The sequence below is a fragment of the Mandrillus leucophaeus genome, unplaced genomic scaffold (genome assembly GCF_000951045.1).
Source record: "Mandrillus leucophaeus isolate KB7577 unplaced genomic scaffold, Mleu.le_1.0 Scaffold736, whole genome shotgun sequence".
NCBI classification, from domain to species: Eukaryota; Metazoa; Chordata; class Mammalia; order Primates; family Cercopithecidae; genus Mandrillus; species Mandrillus leucophaeus.
The window spans coordinates 1,338,756-1,365,896 of NW_012107986.1; the positions used below are offsets into that span (position 1 = coordinate 1,338,756).

General features: G+C 41.2%; 1 protein-coding gene across 1 annotated transcript in view; it reads right to left on the reverse strand.

The window, feature by feature from the left end:
• LOC105528840 (chromosome unknown open reading frame, human C2orf61) overlaps positions 1-27,141 on the reverse strand; it is a 58,257-nt gene that overhangs the window by 28,638 nt on the left and 2,478 nt on the right. The window contains exons 3-5 of the mRNA XM_011965777.1: positions 25,693-25,950; positions 6,061-6,125; positions 5,804-5,858 (exon numbers count right to left, since the gene is read on the reverse strand). Of these exons, the coding sequence (XP_011821167.1) occupies positions 5,804-5,858; positions 6,061-6,125; positions 25,693-25,950 (378 nt within the window). The remainder of the gene's footprint in view (positions 1-5,803; positions 5,859-6,060; positions 6,126-25,692; positions 25,951-27,141) is intronic.

Below are 27,141 nucleotides of genomic sequence, written 5' to 3' on the forward strand. Positions count from 1 at the left end.
GATTACAGGTGCATGCCACCACACCTGGCTGATTTTTGTATTTTTAGTAGAGATAGGGTTTCACCATGTTGGCCAGGCTGGTAGGCTGGTCTTGAACTCCTGGCCTCAGGTGATCCGCCTGCTTTGGCCTCCCAAAGTGCTGGGATTACAGGTACGAACCACCGTGCCCAGCCAATTTTTAAATGTACAATAAATTATTGTTGACTGTAATCACCCTGTTGTGCTATCAAATACTAGATCTCATTCAATCTAACTATATCTTTGTACCCATTAACCATCTCCACTTCCCCTTTCCCCTTCCTCCACTACCCTTCTTAGTCTCTGGTATCCATCCTTCTACTCTCTATCTGCATGAGTTTGACTCTTTTATTAATAATTTTTAGCTCCTACAAATACATGAGAACATGCAAAGTTTGCCTTTCTGTGCATGGCTTATTTCACTTAACATAATAACCTCCAGTTCTGTCCATGTTATTGCAAATAGCAGGACCTCATTATTTTTTATGGCTGTGTAGTATTTTGTTATGTATATGTACCACATTTTCTTTATCCATTCATCTGCTAATATACACTAAGGTTGCTTCCAAATCTTGGTTATTGTGAACAGTGTCCTGCAGAAAACATGGGAGCGCAGATACCTCTTCAATATACTGATTTCTTTTCTTTTGGGTATACACCCAGCAGTGAGATTGCTGGATCATATGGTAGCTCTATGTTTACTCTCTTGATGGATCTTTGTACTGTTCTTCATGGTGGCTTTACTAATTTACATTCCCACCAACAGTGTACAAGGGTTCCCTTTTTTCCACATCCTCGCCAGCATTCACTATTGCCTGTAATTTGGATATAAGCCATTTAAACTGGGATGCAATGATATCTCATTGTAGTTTTGATTTGCATTTCTCTGATGATTAATGATGTTGAGCACCATTTTATACACCTGTTGGTCATTTGTATGTCTTCTTTTGAGAAATGTCTATTCAGATCTTTTGCCTATTTTTTAAAACAGATTATCAGATGTTTTCCTATTAAGGTTGGGCACAGTGGCTTATGCCTGTAATTCCACCACTTTGGGAGGCCAAGGTGGGCAGATCGCTTGAGCTCAGGAGTTCAAGACCAGCCTGGGCAACATGGCAAGAACCCATTTCTACAAAAAATACAAAAATTTGCTGGGTGCGGTGGCATGCACCTGTAATCCCAGCTACTTGCGGGACTGAGGGGAAGGATTGCTTGCTCCAGGGAGGTCGAGGCTGCAGTGAGCTGTGTTTGCATCACCACACTTCAGCCTGGGTGAAAAAGCAAGACCTTGTCTCAAATAAAAAGACCTTTTTCCTATTGAGTTTTTTGAGCTCTTTATATATTCTGGTTATTAATCCTTTGTCAGATGGATAGTTTGCAAATATTGTCCCCCATTATGTGGGTCATCTCTTCACTTTGTTGACTGTTTCCTTGGTTGTGCAGAAACTTTTTAACTTGATGTGATCCCATTTATCCATTTTTGCTTTGGTTGCCTGTGCCTGTGGGGTGTAATTCAAGAAATCTTTGCCCAGACCAATGTCCTGGAGTTTCCTCAATGTTTTGTTTTGATAGTTTCATAGTTTGAGGTCTTAGATTTATGTTATGTTTTTGTTTTTTTAAACTAGAGACAGGGTCTCCTATGTTGCCCAGGCTGGTCTCGAATTCCTGGGCTCAAGGGATCCTCCTGCCTTTGCCTCCCAAAGTGCTAGGATTACATGCATGAGCCACCACACCCAGCCAGATTTAAGTCTTTAATCCATTTTGATTTGATTTTTGTAAAATGGCAAGAGATAGGGTTCTAGTTTCATTCTTCTTCATATGGATATCCACATTTCCCTGCACCATTTATTGAAGAGACTGTCCTTTCCCCAATGTGTATTCTTGGCACCTGTGTCAAAAATGAATTCACTGTAGATATATGGATTTATTTCTGCGTTCTCTATTCTGTTCCATTGGTCTATGTGTCTGTTTTTATGCTACCATACTGTTTTTGCTACAATAGCTCTGCAGTATAATTTGAAGTCAGGTAATATGATTCTTTCAGTTTTGTTCATTTTGCTCAGGATGATTTTAGCTATTCTGGGTCTTTTGTGGTTCCATGTAAAGTTTTAGGTTTCTTTCTTCTTTCTTTCCTTCCTCTTCTTCCTCCTCCTCTTCTTCTTCCTCTTCTTCTTCTTTCTTCTTTCTCTCCTTCTCCTTTTTCTTCTTCAGACACGGTCTTGTTCTGCTGCCCAGGCTGGGCTGCAGTGGCACACACATGGCTCGCTGCAGCCTCAACCTCCTTGGCTCAAGTGATCTTCCCACCTCAGCCTACCTGAGTAGCTGGGACCACAGGTGCATGTCATCATGCCCAGCTAATTTTTAAAATTTTTTGTAGAGATGGAGTCTCTCTATGTTGCCTAGGCTGGTCTTGAACTCCTGGACTCAAGCAATCCTCCTGCCTCAGTCTCCCAAAGTGCTGATATTGCAGGCATGAGCCACTGCACCTGGCCTCAGATTATTTCTTGTTGCTCATTAATGTCCTTTCCTTTCAGAATTTGAAGAACTCCCTTTAGCGTTTCTTGTAGGACAGGTCTGGTGTTGAACTGCCTTAGCTTTGGTTGTCTGGGAAAGTATCCTTCACATTTTAAGGATTTTTTACTAACTATACTATTCCAGGATGTTTTTTTCTTTCAGCACTTTAAATATGTCATGTCACTCACTCCTGGGCTGTAAGGTTTCCACTGAGAAGTCCGCTGCCAGATGTATAGGTGCTCCATTCTATGTTATTTTCTTCTTTCCTCTTGTGCTTTAGGATTCTTTCTTTGTCCTTGACTTTTGGGAGTTTATTAAATGTCTTGAGGTGGTCTTATTTGGGTTAAATATGCTTAGTGTTCTATAACCTTCTTGTACTTCAATATTTCTATCTTTCTCTAGGTTTGGAATGGTCCCTGTTATTATCCCTTTGAATAAACTTTCTACTTCAATCTCTCTCTTTAAGGCCAGTAACTCTTAGATTTGCCCTTTTGAGGCTATTTTATAGATTCTGTAAGCATTCTTCATTCTTTTTTCTTTTGTCTCCTCTGACTGTGTTTTCAAATAGCTTGTCTTCAAGCTCACTAATTCTTTTTGTTTTGTTTTGTTTTGTTTTTTTGAGACAGAGTCTCACTCTGTCGCCCAGGCTGGAGTGCAGTGGCACAATCTTGGCTCACTGCAACCTCCACCTCCCAGATTCAAGCGATTCTCATACCTCAGCCTCTCAAGTAGCTGGGATTACAGGTGTGCACCACCACACCCAGATAATTTTTGTATTTTTAGTAGAGACGAGCTTTTGCCATGTTGGCCAGACTGGTCTTGAAGTCCTGGCCTCAAGACATCTGCCGCCTCAGCCTCCCAAAGTGCTGGAATTACAGACATGAGCCACTGTACCCCATCCAAGCTCACAAATTTTTTCTTCTGTGTGATCAGTTCTGCTATTGGGAGACTTTGATGTATTCTTCAGTATGTCAATTGAATTTTTCAGCTCCAGAGTATCTGCTTGATTTTTTAAAATTATTTTGATTTGTTTGCTAAATTTATCTGATAGAATTCTGAATTCTTTCTCTGTGTCATCTTAAATTTTGCTGCACTTTGTCAAAACAGCTATTTTGAGGTCTCTGTCTGAAAGGTCACATATCTCTGTCACTCTGGGATTGGTCACTGGTGCTTTATTTAGTTCAACTGGTGAGGTTGTGTTTCACTAGATGGTCTTGATACTTGTATGCTTGCCAATGTCTGGGCATTGTAGAGTTAGGTGTTTATTGTAGTCTTCGCAGCTGGTCTTGTTTGTACCTGTCCTTCTTGGGAAGGCTTTCCAAGTATTCAAAGGGAATTAAGCACTGTAATCTGTCTTTGGTCACTGTAGCTGCATCTGCATTAGAGGGCACCCCAAGCCTAGTAATTGCTGTGATTCTGGTAGACTTGTAGAGGTACTGCCTTGGTTGTCTTGGATAAGATCTGAGAGAGTTCTCTGGATTACCAGGCAGAGACTCTGGTTCTCTTCCCTTCCCTTCCCCCAAACAAACGAAGTCTCTCTTTGTACTGAGATGGCTAAAGCTGAGGGAGGGATGACACAAGCACCTCTATGGCTAATATCCCTGGGACTGCGCTGGGTCAGAGCCAAAGCCAGCATGGTACTGGGTCTCACCCAAGGCCTGCAGTAACTACTGCCTAGCTACTGCCCATGTTCACTCAAGGCCCAAACAAAAGCTCTTCCCTTCAAGGCAGCATGCTGCCCCTTGGGCCCAGTGCAGACCAGAAATGCCATCTGGGAGCCAGGCCCTGGAGTCAGGAAACTTAGGAATTTGTTTGGTACTCTATTCTACTGCAGCTGAGCTGGCACCCATGCCAGAAGACAAAGTTCTTCCCACTCTTCCCTCCCCTCTCCTCAAGCAGGAGTCTCTCTATGGACACAACCACCCAGGCCTGTAGCAAGTACTGGCTGGATACCACTAATGTTCACTCAAGGCTCTTCAGTCAGCTTGTGGGGAATGCTGCCAGGCCTAGGTCTCTCCCTTCAGGGCAATGGGCTCCCCTCTGGCCCAGTGGGAGTCCAGAAATGCCATCCAGGAGCCAAGGCCTGGAATTGGGAACCCCAGGAGCCTGCTTGGTGCTCTACTTCACTGTGGCTGAACTGGTACCCAAGCAGCAAGACAAAATCCCCTTTGCTCATCCCTCTCCTTTCCTCAAGCAGTAGTCTCTCCCTGTGACCACTGTAGCTGGGAATGTGCTGGGTCACACCTGACGCAGCACAGCACTGTCTGGCTAAGGTCTGCAGTGAGTGTTGTCTGGCCACTGCTGGTGTTTATTCAAAGCCCAAGGGCTCTTTAGTCAGTAAGTTATGAATCTTGCCAGAACTGGGTCCTTCTCTTTAAGGCAGTGGATTCTCTTCTGACCAGAGATGTGTCTAGAAATGTCTGAGAGCTAGGGCCTGGAATGGGGGCCTCGGGACTCTGCCTGAGGTGCCCTGTTCTGCTGTGGCTGAGCTGGTATCCAGATTGCAAGACAAGTCCTCTTTACTCTCCCCTCTCCTCCTCTCAAGCGAAAGGAAGGCGTCTCTCTTGAAGCTGCAAGCTGTGCTGCCTGGGGCTGGGGGATGGCTGCTACAAGCACTCCCTTGGCTGCCCCAGCTGGTGTCTCACTAGGTCTTATGTACCCGAAGTCCACTGCCTCTGAGCCCAGCACAGCACCAGAACTTGCCCAGGAATTGCAGTCCTTGTGGCCTAGACTGCCTTTCAAGCTTATTTAGGACCTCAGAGCACTTCAGCCCACAGTGGTAGAGAGAGCTGGAACTCAGTATCAAACAGCTGGGATGGGCTAGGGCTGGTCTAAATGCTCCCTCCATGGGCACCAACTGAATTCTGTCCTGTGTTGCTTTCCCTGTGACAGCCAGCACTGTGTTCCTGTGCAAAGTCCCACCATCACAGCATTCCCTTTTCCCCAAGGGCAGATTCTCTCTTCATGCCACATGGCTGCTGCCAGGGGATGGGGGAGGGTGGTGTTGGCAATTCAAGACTGTCTTTTCTACCCTACCCTCTTCAGTGCCTCTTTCCTTAACACAAAGTTAAAACCTGGTATTGCGATCCCACACCTGCTGTTTGGTTCTTATAGAGGTGTTTTCTTGTGTGAATAATTGTTCAGTTTAGTGTTCCTGCTAGGGGGAACGCTCACAGGAGGGTTCTATTTGGCCATCTTGCTCCACTCCAGAAAGCACAGCATATTTTAAACATCAAATTCATCATGAGTTAACTGTCTACATTATACTTACAGGAATAAAATAGGTTGTTGGGAATCTTTGAACTGTTGAGCGAAATACACAGCTCCTATATTAAAAAAAAAAAAAAAGAAAAATGATTTTCTAAATCTATTTTTTAAAGATCTTTGTTAACTTATTCCCTATCTTTCATTAAATATTTTAAAATGTTAATCTGCATATGAGGTGCATAAATGAGGTTTAAAAGCCATGAGGATTGGCATGTAGGTATGTAAACAGAAAGGCGGCCTATTTAGTAAGTATATAATTACCTGGAAGCATATTTGGGAACCGGTGCAGGAAGCACATTGTATTGTCCCGGAGAAAGCTGAAGTGACTGCACAGAATGGACAAGGACACCAATAGATTAATAGAGGTTGTAAACTCACTTCACTATCTGTCATTCATAATCTTTTATTTTACGACCATACAACATTGAATAATTCCTTCTTTACTTTAATAGTGGAAGAGGAAAAGGTACATTTCCAAAGGTGGAGCTTCAAAACATTTAACATATATTCGGTCTTCATGGTGAATTTTATAGATAACATGCCTGAGATGCTGCATAGGAAAATGTCAAATTGATCACATTTTTTTCTTTTTATTTTTTTGAGATAGAGTCTCACTCTGTCACCCAGGCTGGAGTGCAGTGGCATGATTTCGGCTCACTGCAGCCTCTGCCGTCCCGGTTCAAGCAATTCTCTGCCTCATCCTCCCGAGTAGCTGGGATTACAGATACGTACCACCACGCCCAGCTAATTTTTATATTTTTAGTAGAGATGGGCTTTCACCATGTTGGCCAGGCTGGTCTTGAACGCCTGGCCTTGAGTGATCCACCTGCCTCAGCCTCCCAAAGTGCTGGGATTACAGGCATGAACCATGGCGCCCAGCCACATTTTTTTTTTTCTTTTTTTGAGGTAGGTTCTCTGTTATACAGGCTGGAGTGCAATGGCATGAACATAATTCACTGCAGCCTCAAACTCCTGGACTCAAGTGATCCTCCCACCTCCACATCCCAAGTAGCTGAGACTACAGGTGTGTGTCACTGCACCCAGCTACGTCTTTATTTTTTATAGAGACAGGATCTCACCATGTTGCCCAGGCTGGTCTTGAACTCCTGGGCTCAAGCAATCCTCCTGCCTCAGCCTCCCAAAGTGCTGGGATTACAGATGTGAGCCACTGTACCTGGCCTGATCACATCTTATTTTTATTTATTTATTTAGAGACAAAGTCTCGCTCTGTTGCCCAGAGTGGAGTGCAATGGCGTGATCACAGCTCACTGAAGCCTCGATGTCCCAGGCTCAAGTGATCCCCCCACCTCAGCCTCCCAAATAGCTGGGACCACAGATGCGTACCACCATACCTGGCTAATTTTCTTGGTTTTAACAGAGATAAAGTCTCGCTATGTTGCCCAGGCTGGTCTCAAACGCCTGAGCTCAAGCAATCCACCCACTTTGGCCTCCCAAAGTGCTGGGATTACAGATGTGAGCCACTATGTCCAGCAGTGATCACATTTTAAATATTCTAGATTCAACAAATCAATTCAGCCATTTAGTAAGCCTGCTCTGGGGTAAAGCGCAGCACTAGTAGTAGGGAATACAGTGGTTAAGAGAGCTACGGTCCCTGACCAGCAGGAGTGAGAGGCACTTACAGATACAATCCTAACATAAACCACTGTCATCAGTGCTAAAAGACAGATAGAAGATATGGGAGTAGAAAGAGATTAAATCCAACTAGGTGACCTCAAGATGACAAACATGATGAGATTTGAGGGAGGCTTTTAAGAAGGGCAGGACTTCCTCAAGGAGCTCAAGCAAGGGTCTTCCAAGAAAGAGCGGCCTCACATCTAACACTATTTCCATCAGGAAATTGTTGCAAACAAGCTGGGTGGCTCCATTGCCCCTGGGTCTAGGGACATTAGCCCAAAGGTATGATACAAGAATATCAGGAACTGGTTAAAATAGACAGGAGAGGTCGGGTGCAGTGGCTTAATGCCTGTAATCCCAACACCTTGGGAGGCCGAGGCAGGTGGATTGCTTGAGGTCAGAAGTTCAAGACCAGCCTGACCAACATGGCAAAACCCTGTCTCTACTAAAAATACAACAATTAGCCAGGGGTGGTGGTGGGTGCCTGTAACCCCAGCTACTCGGGAAGCTGAGGCACGAGAATCACTTGAACCCAGGAGGCGGGGGTTGCAGTGAGCCAAGATCGTGTCACTGGACTCCAGCCCGGGCAACAGAGCAAGACTCAGTCTAAAAAAAAAAAAAAAAAAAAAAATAGGAGGTATGTGAAGGAAGGGAGGGAGAGAAAGAAGGAGAATGAGAAGCCAAGAGGAGATCACCCAGACCTCCAGAGCTGGCAGGGAGGAGGGGAGGAGTTATATTATAAAATCCTAGGACCTGAAGTGAATAATCCCCTCCACCCCCTATTATTTTTACATCAGATTTTAAGAAACAATACAGCTTTTGTTGAAAAGGCATCTACCTCCTAGCACTACCTGGCACATGGAAGTTCACTACTATATTTCGCTCCGCAGGTGTCTTTCCCATATTAGTATACAACTTTGATTGCAGAAGCAGCTTTTTGTGGATAGAGTGATGATAACAAGTAAATACAAATTTTATGGTGAAATATATGCATTTTCCTGATGCACCTGTGCTTGTTGAGTGCTCACTTGACATCACAAACACCACGGAAACAAGGGCATTCTTGGGTCATTCTTGTGTCTTATAGAAGCACAGAAACACAACCTAAACGGGGCATTCTTGGGGGCCAGCAATGTCCTATTTCCTGATTTTGATGACAATTACATGGATGTTTGCTTTCTGTTTTTAAAATGTACATATTTGCTTTATGCTTCCCTCTCTCTCTCTCTCTCTCGCACATACGCAGATATAAACAGGAGGCAAAAAAAAAAAAAGAAAACTGAAAAGGGGAAAAAAACTCTTAAAGCAGTCATTTATTTATCTATACTCAGCAATCCATGTAAGAGTTCCATAATGAAGTGCTCATGGAAAAACTCTTAGCATTATTCTGGAAAGGAATATTGGTTACCTGTAACATATATATTTGTCCTACTATACTTGGCATTTACCATTCTTTGCTATTTAACATAGTTGAAAGGGGGCTTTTTTTTCATAGTCTTGATTAGTCAGTTGCTTTATGTAGGAGACTGTTTTCCTGTGTATTACTAAACTTGGTTCCATTTTCCTTGGGTCTAATGGTATATATATATTTCTAATTCCAACATATGCTTCTCAGTTTTTTTTTTTTTTTTTTTTTTTTTGGAGACAGGGTCTTGCTTTGTCACCCAGGATGGAATGCAGTGGTGCAACCATAGCTCACTGTACTTCAACCTCCCAGGCTCAAGCCATCTTCCTGCCTCAGCCTTCTGACTACTTGAGACTATAGGCATGTGCAACCACACCTAGCTATTTTTAAAAATTACTGTAGAGTTGAGATCTCACTATGTTGCCAGGACTGGTCTCAAACTCTTGGGCTCAAGCGACCCTCCCACCACAGCTTCCCTAAGTGCTGAGATTATAGGTGTGAGCCAATATGCCTGTCCAGGTCTTCATTTTTAAGGCTTAGAGAATCTAGACAAGATGCTGGTAAAAATATCTGATTCTCACTAAATAATGTTTCAATCCATGCTGATTAGGCACTCAAACGTTTTTTTTTTTGTTTTTTTTTTTTTTGGAGACTGAGTTTGGCTCTTGTTGCCCAGGCTGGAGTGCAATGGCACGATCTTGGCTCACTGCAACCTACGCCTCCCAGGTTCAAGTGATTCTCCTGCCTCAGCCTCCCGAGTAGCTGGGATTATAGGCATGCGCCACCATGCCCGACTAATTTTGTATTTTTAGTAGAGATGGGGCTTCTCCATGTTGGTCAGGCTGGTCTCAAACTCCAGACCTCAAGTGATCCACCTGCCTTGGCCTCCCAAAGTGCTGAGATTATAGACGTGAGACACCGCACCCGGCCAGGCACTCAAATCTTATAAGAGCTTGAATGTGGCAGGATGATATTAGTGTGGATATATAATTCAGTTATGTTGCACCAAACACCATCAACATCAGAAAACTGAAATAATGTGAAAAAAGCCAACCCTACTTACTAGGCTCTTGGTGTGACTACATATACATATATATCTACACGTACATATACATATATATGACTTTATTTAGAACAGATTTAGGGTCATAGCAAAATTGCAAGGAAAAAGATTTCCATATACCCTTTGCTCCCACACATGCATAACCTCCATTATCATCATCCCACACTAAAAATGTACAGTTGTTACAACTGATGAACCTACACTGACACATCATTATCACTCAAAGTCCATATGTTACATTAGACCTCACTCTTGGTGTTGTACATTCAAGGGTTTTGACGAATGTGCAATGACATGTATCCATTATTATAGTATCACAGAGTGGTTTCACTGCCCTAAAAATCCTGTGTTCTCCCTATTTATCCCTCCCTCCCCTCAAGCCCTGGCAACCACTGATCTTTTTATAGTCTCCATAGTTTTGCCTTTTCCAGAATGTCATATAGGTGGAATCACACCATATGTAGCCTTTTCAGATTGGCTTCTTTCACTTAGTGATATGCATTTATGTTTCCTCCATGTCTTGTTATGGCTTCATAGCTCATTGCTTTTTAGTGCTGAATAATATTCCATTGTCTGGATGTACCACAGTTTATTTATCCATTCATCTACTGAGCAACATCTTGGTTGCTTCCAAAGGTGGGCAATTATGAATAAAGCTGCTCTAAACATCCATGTGCAGGCTTTTGTGTGGGTGTAAGCTTTCAAGTCCTGTGGGTAAATACTATGGAGCACAACTGCTGGATCTTATGTAAGAGTATGTTTAGTTTTTTAAAAAACGGCCAAACTGTCTTCCAAAGTGGCTATACCATTTTGCATTCTCACTAGCAATGAATGCAAGTTCCTGTTGCTCCACATCCTTGCCAGCTTCGATGTTGTCAGTGTTCTGGATTGGGGCCATTTCATATTTGTGTGGTATCTCATTGTCTTAATTTGCACTTCCCTGATGACATATGATGTGAAACAATTTTTCATATGCTTTTTTGACATCTGTATGTTTTCTTTGTATATTAAGGAGTTTGGCCAATTTTTTAATTGAGTTATTTTCTTATTGCTGGGTTTTCAGAGTTCTTTGTATATTTTGTTCTTTATCAGATATATCTTTTGCAAATATTTTCTCAGTCAGTGGCTTGTCTTTTCATTCTCTTCAGGCTGGTCTCAAACTCCTGACCTCAGGTGATGCACCCGCCTCAGCCTCCCAAAGTGTTGGGATTACAGACATGAGCCACCGCGCCCCGCCAAGTTCTTTGATTTCTTTCATCAGTTTGTTTTCCTCATATAGATCTTGTACATATTTTGTTAGATTTATATCTAAGTATGTCATCTTTCAACATCCTAATGTGAAGGCATTATATATGTGTGTTTGACCTTACCAGTAATATTTTATTTCATAATGCAAATAATCCTTCTATCATCATGAGTTCTGACACACGTAGTTTGAGAAGGAAGAGAAGTAAATTCATTTCATCTAATCTTACAATTTCTAGCCAAATGTTTGGTCAATGGAAGAGAGAGAAAGGCATGCTTTTTGAAAGGTACTGTGTTTTAAAATTCAAATCCCAGCCGGGCACGGTGGCTCAAGCCTGTAATCCCAGCACTTTGGGAGGCCGAGACGGGCAGATTATGAGGTCAGGAGATCGAGACCATCCTGGCTAATACGGTGAAACCCCATCTCTACTAAAAAATACAAAAAAAAAAAAAAAACTAGCCGGGCGAGGTGGTGGGTGCCTGTAGTCCCAGCTACTCGGGAGGCTGAGGCAGGAGAATGGCATAAACCCAGGAGGCGGAGCTTGCAGCGAGCTGAGATCCAGCCACTGCACTCCAGCCTGGGTGACAGAGCAAGACTCCGTCTCAAAAAAAAAAAAAAAAAAAAAATTCAAATCCCCTTTTTCATTGCTGGTATATAGGAAAGTAATCGACTTTTGTGTATTAACCTTTATCCTGCAAACGTGCTATAATTTGTTATTAGTTTCAGGAATTTTTTGTTGATTCTTTTGGATTTTCTATATAGGCAATCATGTTATCTGTGAACAAGGGCAGTTTTATTTCTTCCTTCCCAATCAGTATACCTTTTATTTCCTTCTGTTGTCTTGTTTCATTAGCTAGAACTTCCACTACAATGTTAAAAAGCAATGGTGAGAGAGGACATTCTTGCCATTTTCCTGATCTTAGTGGGAAAGCTTCTAGTTTCTCACCATTAAGTATGATGCTAGCTTAGGTTTTTTGTAGATACTCTTTATCAAATTGAGGAAGTTCCTCTGTATTTCTAGTTTACTGAGAATTATTTTCATAAATGCATGTTAAATATTCTCAAATGTTTTTTCTGCATCTATTGACATGATTATGTGACTTTTCTTTTTTAGCTGTTGATGTGATCAATTATTTGATTTTTAAAATATTGAGCCAGCATTGCATACCTGGGATAAATCTCACTTCGTTGCAATGTTATAATTTTTAATACATTGTTAGACTTAATTTACTATCATTTTGTTGAGGATTTTTACACCTATGTTCATGAGACATATTGGTCTGTAGTTTTCGTTTCTTGTAATGTCTTTGTCTGGTTTTAATATTATGGTGACGCTGGCCTAATAGAATGAGTTAGGAGGTGTGTCCTCTGCCCTCTATCTTCTGAAAGGGATTAGTAAAGAATTGGCATAATTCTTTCCTTAAATGTTTGATAGAATTCACATGTGAATGCATCTGGGCCTGGCAATGTCTATTTTGAAAGGTTATAATTACTGATTCAATTTAATAGATATAAGCCTATTGAGAGTCTATTTCTTTTCATGTGAGTTTTGGAAAATTCTATCTTTTAAGTAATTGGTTCATTTTATCTAGGTAATCAAATTTGTGAAATACGGTTATTCAGAATATTCCTTTACTATCCTTTTTAATGTCCATAGGATCTGTAGTGATGCCTCTCTTTTGTGTCTGATATTAGTCATTTGTGTTTTCTCTCTTTTTTGTTAGTTAGCCTAGATAGAGGCTTATCAATTTCATTATCTTTTCAAAGAACCAGTTTTGAGTTCCTTGATTTTCTCTATTGATTTTCTGTTTTCAATTTCAACAACTTCTGCTCTAATTTTTATTATTTCTTTTCTTTCACTTACTTTGGATTTAATTTACTCTTCTTTTTCTGGCTTCCTAAGGTGCAGACTTAGATGATTAATTTTGGGTCTTTCTTCTTTTCTAATACATGCATTAAATACTACAAATTTTCTTCTAAGCATTGCTTTTGCTACATCCCACAAATTTTGTTTTCACTTCCATTTAGTTCAAAGTATTTTAACATTTCTCTTCAGATTTTTTTCTAATAACACGGATCCATGTGTTATTTAGAGGTGTGTTGTTTAATCTCCACATATTTTGGGGTTTTCTAGTTATCTCTGTGTTATTGATTTGTAGTTTAATCCTATTGTGGTCTGAGAGCAGACATTGTATAATTTCTACTCCTTTAAATTTGTTAAGGTTTTTTTTTTTTTGGATATGGAGTCTTACTCTGTCACCCAGGCTGGAGTGCAGTGGTGTGATCTCAGCTTACTGCAACCTCCGCCTCCTGGGTTCAAGTGAGTCTCCTGCCTCAACCTCCCAAGTAGCTGAGATTACAAGCACTCGCCACCATGCCTGGCTAATTTGTTTTTTTAGATGGAGTCTTGCTCTGTTACCAGGCTGGAGTGTAGTGGCACGATCTCAGTTCACTGCAACCTCCGACTCCCTGGTTCAAGAGATTCTCCTGTCTTGGCCTCCCTAGTAGCTGGGATTATAGGCATGTGCCACCACACCTAGCTAATTTTTTTATTTTTAGTAGAGACAGGGTTTCCCTATGTTGGCCAGGATGGTGTCGATCTCCTGACCTGTGATCTGCCTGCCTAGGCTTCCCAAAGTGTTGGGATTACAGGCGTGAGTCACTGCACCTGGCCAATTATTTTGTATTTTTAGTAGAGATGGGGCTTCACCATGTTGACCATGCTAGTCTTAAACTCCTGACCTCAAGTGATTCACCTGTCTTGGCCTCCCAACCTGCTGGGATTACAGGCGTGAGCCACCGCTGCTAGCCCTGTTATGCTTTATGGCTCAGAATGTGATCTCTCTTGGTGAATGTTCCATGTGAGCTTGAAGAAATGTGTATTTTGCTGTTTTTGGATGAGGCAGTCTATAGATATAAATTATATCCTGTTGATTAAATGGTGCTGTTGAGTTCAACTATGTACTGACTGATATTCTGTCTGCTGCATTTGTCCATTTCTGACAGAGGGGTATTTATATTGAAGTCATCTATTTCTCCTTGCAGTTCTATCAGTTATCGCCTCACATATTTTGATGCTCTGTTGTTAGGCACATACACATTGCCAAATATAATTATATCTTCTTGTAGAGTTGACCCCTGTATTATGTAATGCCCCTTTTCATCCCTGATAACACTTCTTGCTTTGATGTCTGCTCTGTTTGAAACTAATATAGCTACTCCTGCTTTATTTTTTTTTTTCAATTTGAGAGCAGGTACTGTTTGTTTATTAACTGACCAGATTAGAAAAATAATCATGATAGACACTTTTGCTCGTTCTTCTAATAAGCCTGTTGATCTGGTCCCCCTGTTGCCAGCATCTCCACTTCTACAAAATGGGTGGTCTTTTTCTTCATTCCGTCTCGTGGAGAGGATAATTTGAAGGGTCACAAGAAGTTATTTGCTTCTTTGAAGAATTTTCCAACAGTATAGATCTCATGAATCAGATCCTCCATGCAGATGATGCCATGTTTACCAAGAGATTGAGCAATCAAAGCATTATCTGTTAAAGCAATTTGCTTCTTACTGCATTTGCTATAACCATGCTTGTAGATTAATTCATTTACTGACTTCAGATTTGGGTACTCCTATGTGATATATGGTTATACAATCCTCAGCATGTTAACTGAAGCCTTGTTGAGCTCCACAAATGTTCCATTGAAGATTTGATGAAGGCAAAGAAACTGCAACACCTTTTGGACCTTTGGGCTCACATCATTGATACCTCTGATCCTGATGACAAACGCCAATTTGGGTTCTGCAAGTACACAGGGGTTGCCAGCTTTTCTTGCCATTCTAACCATTTGAATTTCAGCTCTGTCCATCTGCCTATATTCCTTGTGATACTGCTTTGCTTTTTCATAGATAAGCTTTCTCCTTGCCTTTAAAAGCATCTTTTGGGCAAACTTCTTTCCCAGGTGCTTGACCTTCAGCTCTGTGAAATTCCTTCACTTTTTCTTAAGGGTTTCTGGCACAGCAGGAAACTACTTCTCTTTGACACCCTCCATGGTTCCAGTCAGAAAAGAGGCTCCTGCTTCTTTTGATTAGCATTTGCGTAGTATATCTTTCTCCACCCATTTACTTCTAATCTATATGTGTCTTTACTTTTTTTTTTTTTTTAAATAGTGAATCACTCTGTTGCCCAGGCTGGAGTGCAGTGGTGCAATAGTGGCTCATTGCAGCCTCAAACTCCTGGGATCTAGCTATCCTCCCAGCTAAGTCTCCCAGGTAGCTGAGATTACAGGTGTGCCACCATGCCTGGCTAATTTTTAAGTATTTTGTGGAGACTGCGTCTTACTATGTTGCCCAGGCTGGTCTTGAATGCCTGGCCTCAAGGGATCCTCCTGCCTCAGCTTTCTGAAGTGCTAGGATTACAAGAATGAACTACCTCATCTGGTCGCTATGTGTCTTCACATTTAAAGTGGGTTTCTTGTAGACAGCATACAAGATTATACTCTGACAATTTTGATTAACTCTGACAATCTGTCTTTTAATTGGTGGTTAGAACAATTAGCATTTGTGTAGTGTATCTTTCTCTACCCATTTACTTCTAAATCGCAGCCCACTGCGCGCTCCGCGTCCCGGGTTCAAGCAATTCTCCTGCCTCAGACTCCTGAGTAGCTGGGACTACAGGCGCCCACCATCAAGCCAGGCTAATTTTTGTATTTTTAGTAGAGATGGGATTTCACTATGTTGGCCAAGCTGGTCTCAAACTCCTGACCCTGTGATCCGCTCGCCTTGGCCTCCCAAAATGCTGGGATTACAAGCGTGAGCCACACCGCACCCCGCTGTGGTATCAGTCTTTTTCATGTCTGTACCTCTCTCTGGTATAGACTCATGAAAATCTGTGACCATCTGTACTGTGAATTTCACAAGTTTTTCTCAGCTACCTCCTCACCCTTAGGTGGCACAGGATGACAAAAGCTGGCTGGAGTTGGGTATTGCCCTTCCCTCAGGTCAGTTAGGTCCTGATTGAATAGTTTTTCCTGAGGGCAGGCCTTGTTAATAAGAGAGTACCTGACATATTTCAAAATGGTTCCTTTTCCTCTCCTCTGCCAGCAGCAGGGGCAGGATTTTTCTCTATATGAACCTGGGAGAGCTCCTGCAGGTAAACCTCAAAACATGTGAGGGTCCCCCTATGATTAGGTCCTCCTGGAGCTTTTAACTCTCAGATTTGCTAACACTTAGCCTCCAGCAATTCATCAGCTGTAGTTCAGGTATTCCTACCCCAGCCATGGTTGCTGCAGAAGTTGGTATATTCTGCCCTGGTAAATTGTAATTCTCTGTATTCTCCTGACCATATTTCCAATTTTGGGGATAGTGTGCCCTGTGACCTCACTTCTCTTGCAAGTCTAAAAGAATTGTTGATTTTTCAGTTTGTTTAGCTTTTAAATTGTTGTTAGGATGGAACTACAACTTCCAAGCTATTTACATGGAGAACTGGAAACTGGAAGTCAGCGTGACACCATTTTGAGAACCCAGACCCATAAATAGGTGAGTCAGAAGGCAACAGATTTTCTACATCTTTAGAATCCCTATTAGAATAATCATAAGGTAAATGCAGCCAGAGGGCTGGCAGGTACAATATTTCCAGGTACTTTTTTTTTTTTTTTAAGGCAGGGTCTTACTCTATCAGGGAGTGTGGTGGCATGATCTCGGCTCAGAGATATCCTCATCACAGCTATAAACACAGCTAACAAAGATCAGTGAGTTAACTGCCAGATTTTTCAACCTATCTCTCAACTAATTCAAGGATGTATTTTGAACATATTCAAATGGATCCTTTGATTCATTCTCTAATTTAATGGGGTACCTTTCTAGCCTGGCTACCTCTTTTTGACCAAAAACAGATATAGGGGCAGGGAGGGAATAGAATCGCCAAATTTGTTTCATTTTACATGAGCTTCATCTTCCAAGGCAATGCTAAAGCTAACCTGGACAGAAACTTCAGACAATTTCAAATTTCATTTGCTTAATTGTGATTTTCATTGAAATATTCCCAACCTAGGAAGTAAATAAGAGAATTTTTTAAAAATGGAACATTTTAAGAAAGAAAACAAGAGAACAAAAATGTTAGTTGGAAAAAATTTTGAGTTACTTACAAATGGGCATGATTGAAAGAGTATCATTTACACACTGAAAACAATATCAACAGAAAGAAAAAAATTAATAGTCTCCTTGCTCCCTATCTAACCTCTACTTTCCAAATGGAAACCACTGTTGGTGATTGTGAAAGTATTTCTCAGGGGAAAAAAATATGCATTTAACATCACATATATGTGTATTTGTTTTCATTTATACAAACAGGATTATACTCTAAATATTGACTTGTACCTTCGTTTTTTTTTCATGTAGTAACAACTTAGAGATGCTTCCATATGAACACATATAGATTTACCTCATCTTCTTTTTTTTTTCCCTGAGACAGAGTTTTGCTCTTGTTGCCCAGGCTGGAGTGCAATAGCACGATCTTGGCTCACTGCAACCTCCGCCTCCTGGGTTCAAACGATCTCCTGCCTTAGCCTCCTGGGTAGCTGGGATTATAGGCGCCTGCCACCACATGTGGCTAATTTTTTTATATTTTTAGTAGAGATGGGATTTCACTATTTTGGCCAGGCTGGTCTTAGGTGATCTACCTGCCTCGGCCTCCCAAAGTGCTGGGATTACAGGCGTGAGCCACCATACCTGGCCAACCTCAACATTTTTAATGGTTGCACAGTATGTCATTTTTATGGGTGTATCATTATTTAACTGGCATTGCTGAGTTTAAGGCTATGTGCATTTAGAATGTTGCTAGGTTGCCAAATTGCCCTCTAAAATATTTGCACCAGTTTGTATTCATCTAAACAACATATGAGAGTATCTGTTTCTGTATCCCCTTTGCCAATATTGGGTATCAACGTACAGTACTTATATAGTTGATCACCTGATAGGTGAAAATTGTGCCTCACTATTATTCCTCTGTAATTATTAGTTGAAGCCAAGCATTACTTTCTTTTTTAGTAATTGGTGTATCTCTTTGTGAATTGCCAGCTCATGCCCTTTGCTCATTTTTTGTTTGTTTGTTTGAGACGGAATCTCACATTGTCACCCAGGCTGGAGTGCAGTGGCGCGATCTTGGCTCACTGCAAGCTCCGCCTCCTGGATTCACGCCATTCTCCTGCATCAGCCTCCCGAACAGCTGGGACTACAGGCATGCGCCACCACGCCTGGCTAACTTGTTTTTGGATTTTTAGTAGAGTTGAGTTTTCACCGTGTTAGCCAAGATGGTCTTGATCTCATGACCTCATGATCTGCCCGCCTCGGCCTCCCAAAGTGCTGGGATTACATGCGTGAGCCACCATGCCTGACCACCCTTTGCTCATTTTTAACCAGAATATTTATTTTAATTGGATTGTAAAAGACCATGACTCATTTTCACCATTTGATGCAAGTGATAAAGCCAGTTAGTGATCAGCATTTTCTGGAAACTCCCTTGCATCTTCACAGTGGTAGTACTCTACATTTTTTTGCATTGACCGACCTTGTTCAGTAATGATTCACTGGCTACAGGCTGAGACAGCATCACCATCTTCTCCCTGTCCCATTCATTGTAGATAGATTCTGGAACCATGCTCTGACTGGCACAGTTTAAACTGACTTCAGGTTGTCCTGAAGTAACCCTAGCATGTTGATTTCAAGTTTATACTTTAAACTCCTCCATGTAAGTCATTAGATCCATGTTTCTAGTTGAAAATATAAAGGATGCATTTCAAATGGTAATGGACTTCTACTCTGCAAAGTAGAGTTGCAGAATAGGACAACCTGTCTCTAGGACTTTGGGCAATGCATCTGGAAAGATACAGACTTCAATACATCCTTTCCTTAACAATTCCACTCTATGACTAGCCATAGGGGATGGTCGAATATATTAGGATATGTCCATATACAAGAACACTATGCAGCTATTAAAAATGATGTATAGACTGGACATGGTGGCTTACACTTGTCATCCCAGCACTTGGGGAAGCTGAGGCAGGAGGACTGCTTGAGTCCAGGAGTTTAAAACCAGTCTGGGTAACACAGTAAGACCCTGACTCTATAAAATAAATAAACAAATGTATAAATACATAAAAATAAATGATGTGTAAAGAATACATGATGGTATGAAAAAAATTCGTAATATATTTCTAAAAAGAAGAAATTCTGGTTTCTGCAAATGACATGCTAGGTTATTTATTTGGGCGATTAACCTTCCCACTGCTGCCAACTAGAAATGAAAGGTAAAATATTAAAAACAAACAAACAAAAGAGGTTTTTTGTTTTTTTGAGAGAGAGTCTCGCTCTGTCGCCCAGGCTGGAGTGCAGTGTCGTGATCTCGGCTCACTGCAAGCTCTGCCTCCCGGGTTCAAGTGATTCTCCTGCCTCAGCCTCCCGAGTAGCTGGGACTACAAGCACCCGCCAACATGCCCGGCTAATTTTTTGTATTTTTATTAGAGACGGGGTTTCACTGTGTTAGCCAGGAAGGTCTTGATCTCTTGACCTCGTGATCCACCCGCCTTGGCCTCCCAAAGTGCTGGGATTACAGGCATGAGCCACCGTGCCTGGCTACAGAAGAGTTTTTAAAAAGATATGGAATTGCCAACAATATAGTAGGAAACTATATGATCCTAAACCAAAAGGCAACAAGAAGCCAAGAAGGTAAGTGGCCCAATTTTGTCTAGAGGATGTTTGCTGGTCCAGACTAAATTCAACAGAACGCAGCAGAGTTTAAAAGAACTTCAGAGCCCTGGAAGAATCCAGGGGTCAAAGCCTGGGCCTATTCATGATAAACAGAGGAAGGAGTCTAATGGGAGATACCCACTGGAATTTGAGACCCTAGAAGGGTAATTCCTGAAAGTAAACTCTCCCACTTCACTCCATTGCCAAGGGGACTGCAAAGAGTTGCCTTGGTACTAAGCAAGAATTGGGAAGGAGAAGAAACCCAACCCTGAGAGAGTATAACCATGGGCTGTCCCTTTCATGAATTTCAGCCCAAATTCACAATGCTAGGGTGATCCAAGAGGACATAAACACTGGATTTTGAGTTTTACCAGACTAGTAGCCCCCCTAAATATTAACAGAAGCAAAAGCAAACCTTAGGCCTTGGGGAATTCACAAAAATACGTTTTCAAGAGTAATGAGCAATACACAGTTAAAGACAATCACATACACATAAGAAAACAAAATGAGTAAGGCCCAGTCAGATTTCAGGTATTTGAATAATCATTAATTCATTCACAGATTCAACCAATATTAATCATCAGACACTGTTCTAGACAGTATAATAATGAGCAAAACAGATAAATATTCATGTACTCATGAAACTTCATTCATGGGAGAAGGCAGGTTAACAAACAATCAATGTAAAGTGCAAGTAAATTATATAGTACACTTGACAGCTATAGATGCCAAGAAAAAAATATAAGACCCACACAGGGAAGATCTGAAGCATTGAATGGTAAATTTAAATGAGGCTCATTGAGAACATGACACTTGAACAAAGACTTGAAGAAGGACAGAGAGTAGGCCACCCAGATATCTTGGATAAGAGTATCCCAGAAAAAGGGTACAGTGAAAATACCTTGAGGTTGGAGCGTGAGTGGTAAGTTCAAGATACAGCCAGGAGGACAAGTGGGTCAGGAAGAGAGTGACAGGGAGTAGTAAGACAAAGTCAAGAATGAAGACAGTTCACAATATCCCTGCTGGCCTTGAGAAAAACCACTCAGAGATCACACTCACTATCATATTGCTTTAACCTAGTGGTTCCGAACCAGGAGCATGGCAATGTCTAGAGACATTTTTGGTTGTTACAACTGGAAGAGTAGATTGCTAATGATACTTAATGAGTAGAGGCCAGGTGCTACAATGCACAAAACAGCACCCCCCACCACCCAATCACAACAAAGATTTATCCTGCCTAAAATGTCAGCAGTGCCAAGCTTCACAAACCCAGGATTAAACATACCGATGGATAAATCAAAAAGGGAATTGACCACAGTGGCTCACTCCTGTCATCTCAGCACTTTGGGAGGCCAAGGCAGGAGGACTGCTTGAGCCCAGGAGTTTGAGACCAGCCTGGGCAACATAGTGGGACCCCATCTCTACAGGAAAAAAAAAAAAAAAAAAAAAAGAATTGGATATACAAGTTTGAAATTCAAGAAAAAAATCTAGGTGGCAGACATAAATTTGGTAATCACCAACAAATAGATGGTGTTCATAACCTTGACTGAGACTGGATGAGATCACCATTCAGGGAATGAGCAGAGATGGAGCAGAGGTTTGAGTGCCTGGGGCACTCCAAGATGGAGATGAGGGAAGAGCAGAGATGGCAAAAAATGGCTGAGAAGAAAAACCAAAAATGAAGATGGGGGGAGGAAGCATAGAAGGTTTGAAAAGAGGGGAGAGTGGCTGGGTGCGTGACTCATGCCTGTAATCCCAGCACTTTGCGGGGATGAGGCGGGAGGATCACTGGAGCTCGGGAGTTTGAGACCAGCCTGGGAAACAAAACGAGACCGCCTCTTCTAAAAATTTAAAAAATTATCCAGGCATGGTGGCTGGTGCGTGCCTGTAGTCCCAGCTATTCAGGAAGCTGAGGGGGAGGATAGCTTGAGCCTGGGGAATTGAGGCTGCAGTGAGCTATGATTGTGCCACTATACTGTAGCCTTGGTGACAGTGTTATAAATAAATAAATAAATAGGATATACAAGATAAAACCACCCAAGAGAATGGAAAAGTAAACGGACTAGAGAAGTCCATTCAGTGCCCATTAGAGGTGAAGAATTTAGCATGAGACCAGTCATGCAGCTACATGGATGCAGGTACTAATACAAAGAGAGACATAACCAGGGTTGTGGCTTTGCCAAACAAGTAAAAGATGAGCAGTTAGAGGCAAGGGAATTGACAGTGTATGCAGGGAATAACTATAATGATTAACTATGGGATTGGAGCTTTGCAAGGAAGAAGGGGGTTGAGACGTAGTGAAAAGGTGGGAGACTCAATAGATTAGGATTGTAGCCTGCGGGGAATGGAGAAATTGTTAGGATTGGTATATTAGAGAGTGGGATTCATGTACAGATTGTAGAGTTGAAATTCTTGGTCTTGAAAAACATCTAAGGAGTGAGTGGCTGAGGTAGCGGAAAGTTCAAGAAACTGAGAAGCCAGGTTGTTGAAAGATCATCTACGTGTGTGTTGAAATTATTATATGAGTAGTGAAAAGAGTGATAGTGAGGGAAGGGGGCTAGTATCAAGGAATAAGGGGAGTAACCCAGGGGTCAGTGGAGGACTACAACACTAGTGGGAAAAGCAGGTCATAAAACTGTACATATGGAGAAGGTGGTCCCGTTTGTGTACATATATTCTACAATGTGAATATATTATTTATCTGTTAAGAAAAAGGTTATTAGAAAAATTACGGAGCCACCTTGAATCTTCTTTGAAAAGGGCCAAATATAGATAAGTATATGCATGTACACACACACATTCAAATACCTATATATTCCTTTTTTTTTTTTTTTTGAGACAGGGTCTTGCTCTGTTGCGCAGGCTGGAGGGCAGTGGCACAATCTCAATTCACTGTACCCTCCACCTCCCAGGTTCAAGCAATTCTCGTGCCTCAGCCTCCCAAGTAGCTGGGATTACAGGCCTGTGCCACACTGCCCAGCTAATTTTTTAATTTTTCTTATAGTAGAGATGGGGTTTCACCCTGCTAGCCAGGCTAGTCTCGAACTCCTGGCCTCAAGTGATCCACCTGTCTTGGCCTCCCAAAGTGCTGGGATTATAGGTGTGAGCCACTGCACATAGCCCATATATATATATATGCTTAATAAGACTCTTTAGTAGGGGTGACAGGGTTGAAAAACTAACTATTTGGTACTAATAGTTAGCCACTCAGCACTTGGGTGATGGGATCAATCGTACCCCAAACCTCAACATCATGGAATATACACGGGTAACAAACCTGCACATTCAAACCTGAATCTCAAATAGATTCAAACCTGAATCTAAAATAAAAGTTGAAAAAAAAAATAGAAAGCCTCTTCAGTGTAGATTCTCGAGTTGAGTTACATGCCTCAGAATAAAGATACTAAAAATAGTGAAAACTTTATTGCAAATAAAAAGCAGCCACTGAAAGACATAAAATGAATATTCTGTGAAAAATCATAAAATTTGAGAATGCTGTTCTAGCTTAATGAATAATAATATATACTATATCTACCCCAAATTCAAATTATTCTGAGTTCTGCTACTAAAATATTAGAATTTTGAATTTTACTGGTGAGTAAACAATGTTTATCTTTCTCCTTGTGAACATATATATCTTTGAAATAGAAAATTAGAAAAACACTGAATCTTTCCAGTTTCTAGAGTTTAAACCTTTGTAGAAGGTGGAGAGGAAAGAAGAAAGTAACAGAAAAACTATGTTTTCAGGGGGTTTCATCCATCCTCCTAAGTAAGCCAAATTCTTTTGGTCTTTTAAAATTTTTAGTTTTGAGTAACTCCAACCTTGTATGTTTTCTCCTTTCAACACTGGGCCTTTGGCTGATTTTCAGGGACTTGTAAAAGCGAGAAGAGAGGAAGCAGAAAAGAAAATGTCAGAAGAGAATAAGAAAGAAAGACTCTGCATTTGAGATAACCAGAACAATTTCACACGTAGCCTGGTTACCTGGTAGCAAGCCATAAAGGTGCTAGTATAATTTACAGTTTGTATGCAACCACTGAAGCAAACAGGATAAGATATACCCAATGAACACTTATCATTCTGTTCTGTTTCAAAGCTATAATTTGCAAAGTAGTAGAAAGGTTTGATTTGACATGTGTTCATCCTGCTGAAAATTTCGTGTCCACTTTAGTAATTACAACCGCTTGTACTTAATTCAACCTCTGGCTGTAATACATTTCTCTCAGGTTATCACAATAATATTCTGAAGAAGTTATGAAGATTGATACTATTATTCGCTTCTTTATAAATGGGAAATATTAATGCACAGAGAACTGAGACAAGTACCCAAAGTCCCAAGTTAACGAAGTCCAAGTCACAACTCTATCCCTTGAACAGACCGTGTTCCTGACATTTCCATGCCTTCAACAATGCTATACTCCTCCCTTGAAATACCTCCTTTGGATTCCATCTACCCAAACCCTGCCCCTCATTCAAGGTGAGGGGCACATGGTAGACTGGAAAGAGGACTAAATTTTGGTGCAGAAGCCCTCAGTAAAAAGTGGTGCTTCACCTACTTAAGTATTAGCAATGTGCCTTTGGACAAGTTACTTAGTCTCTACTCACCTTAGTTTTCTTGCATGTAAAATGAAGTTAATATCTGTTCTACCTATTTCAGAATGCTTAAGAAGGAAGCAATTAAGATAATATACATGGAAGCCCGTAGTAAACCATTAAGAGCCATGTATTATACATGGCTCTTCACTAATACATAAAAGACATATATTAGTGAAGGTCCAGTTAAGTTCTACTTAAGCCATGGAGCTCTCCAGCCTTTTAATCCAGCCTCCTTTGGCACTTGAACTCTCCTTTGGCATTTCCAGCTCCACTATTCATCTGCGCACTTGATAAACTTTGTCCTGTATTGTTGCTTAAATACCTCCGGGTCAGGAACATCTTCCTTCCACAGAGCCTAGTGCAGGGCTGTGAGCTCAGTAGTGCTCTTTATTATCAATGCTACGAACGAACTGGTGGAGCTTAGAAGCTGACCCTCCTGGGACCACGTGCTCACTACTTTTCTTTTTTTTTTAATTAAAAAAAATATTTTTAGAGACAGCATGTCACTCTGTCACCCAGGCTGGGGTACAGTCGCATAATCATAGCTCACTGCAGCCTCAAACTCCCAGGCTCAAGGGATCCTCCTGCCCTGACTTCCCAAGTAGCTCATTTTTTTTTTTTTTGTTTAAAGAGTTGAGGTCTTGTTATATTGCCCAGGCTGATCTACAACTCCTGGGCTCAAGTGATCCTCCTACCTCAGCTTCCATAGTAGTTGGGACCACAGGCATGCGCTACTACACCTGGCTACTTTTCTTTATTTTTGTAGAGATAGGTCATTTCTAAGTTTTTAAAAGCTTCCCTGTAGAGTGTAGTTATATTTATGCTCTAATAAGGATATGCCCAGAGGGGCAGGGTTTTCTCTTTAAAAGAAGAGGGTTCACCACATATACTGCTTGAAGAGATCAGAGCATAACCCAGTGACAGATAAGATCCTAGGGGCTCTCCAGGCTAGGGGAATCCCACCAAGAGTTGCCCAAGAGGGAAACATTTCTCCCCATGTACTCCCCTTAGATTAAGAAGACATTACAGGGAAAAATCTTGCCAGAAACATTTGCAAATCAGGCAGTCCTTGTTTGATTTCTATAGGAAATAAGACATCTTAAAAGTTTTCCATTTCTCCTGGGGGAAGATATACTCTATGTATAAAAATACTTTCCTCAGGTGCTCTTAGTAGCTTTCCCACACAAAGCAATCTGCTAGTAGTGCTTTACCTGATCTTTGTCAACTAGTGTGCTGGGGCTTGGCCGTGGTTTGTCTTTGAATGAGTAAGTAGCCGCTTGCTTCTTTAACAGGTCCAGGACGCCAGGAGGCATATACTGCGGAAGATCATTTAGGACTGGATTGTTCCTTTGCACAAGAGGTGGTTTTTTCCTTCCTTCGTTTTTAAAATTGTAGGTTGCTATCACTGGATTTAACAGGGATTCTTCAATAAAAGTTTTCAAGTGGTAAGTGCCAGGTATAGGAGTATTCTGTGGAAAATTGACATCAGTTTTAAGATTGTATAAACACGTAACTTCTCCTAAAACACCATTCTTGGATGGGAAGCCCCCAAGTAACATTTCTCTTTGTTTTCAAGTTTAATGAAATTGTATCAAATACAGTAAACACTCTTGACAGAAGAGTATTTCAAAATCATGATTATTTCCTTTCTGAAATAATTGCTGAATTATAGCAAATGGGTTAGAGTTGAAATTTAACTTTTTTTTTAATATATATTTTTAGTAGAGACAGGGTTTCACCATGTTAGCTAGGATGGTCTAGATCTCCTGACCTCGTAATCTGCCCGCATTGGCCTCCCAAAGTGCTGGGATTACAGGCATGAGCCACCGTGCCCGGCCGAAATTTAACTTTTTAGAAGGCAACTTTGGTGATTCAACTTTGGGATTCAACCTTGACTATGAATCTCAGACCTCTAGTGAGACCACTCAGGATAGTTTCTTGGCTAACTAGAAACTATCCTACATCTGTTTAGCCAATGCTGTGTTTCTCTCTAGCCCTCAAGTGGGAAGCTAAAGGATAATGACATGAGACCAGGATAAACTGGCAGAGCATATGGCCTAGTTAGTCCAATAAGAGGTTTGGTACTTTCAAATTACAGCCAGTGTGGCTGAATGGCCAGAACTGAACGTTTAGTCACTGCTGCTTTTGTGGCCATCTTTCCACTAAGCACTCAGCTCAGTTCTGCCATTAAAATTACTGCAATTCCAAGAAGGCTTTGACCTGTGAAGTCCCTCTATTATTGAAGGGCATTGACAGAAAATATGTCTGTAATATAGAAATTCTCTGGAGAGGGGGATCTTCTGGTCATTTTTCTTCCATATATTACCATTTTGCTTTCACATCATATTGACCATATTAAGAACCATTTGCATAAGGTCTATACCATATAAAATAAAAACTGAAACCAAAACACCTTTCCAGAATGCATGCTTTTTTTGTTTTGCAATCTCACCCAGATCATAAGATCATAGGTTAGCCTTATCTAGATGTTCTGTAAAGCACCTAGATTTCTAGAATTGTTTAACTTTTCCAAGCTTCTATTGCATTCAAAATTAAGTTAGTTTCTCATTCATATGCTGACACTAAAATTTTAAGTATGAAATGAGGTCCATGCAGATCTGAACAATTACTGTTTTCTTCAATTAAGTGTTAGTCTTAAA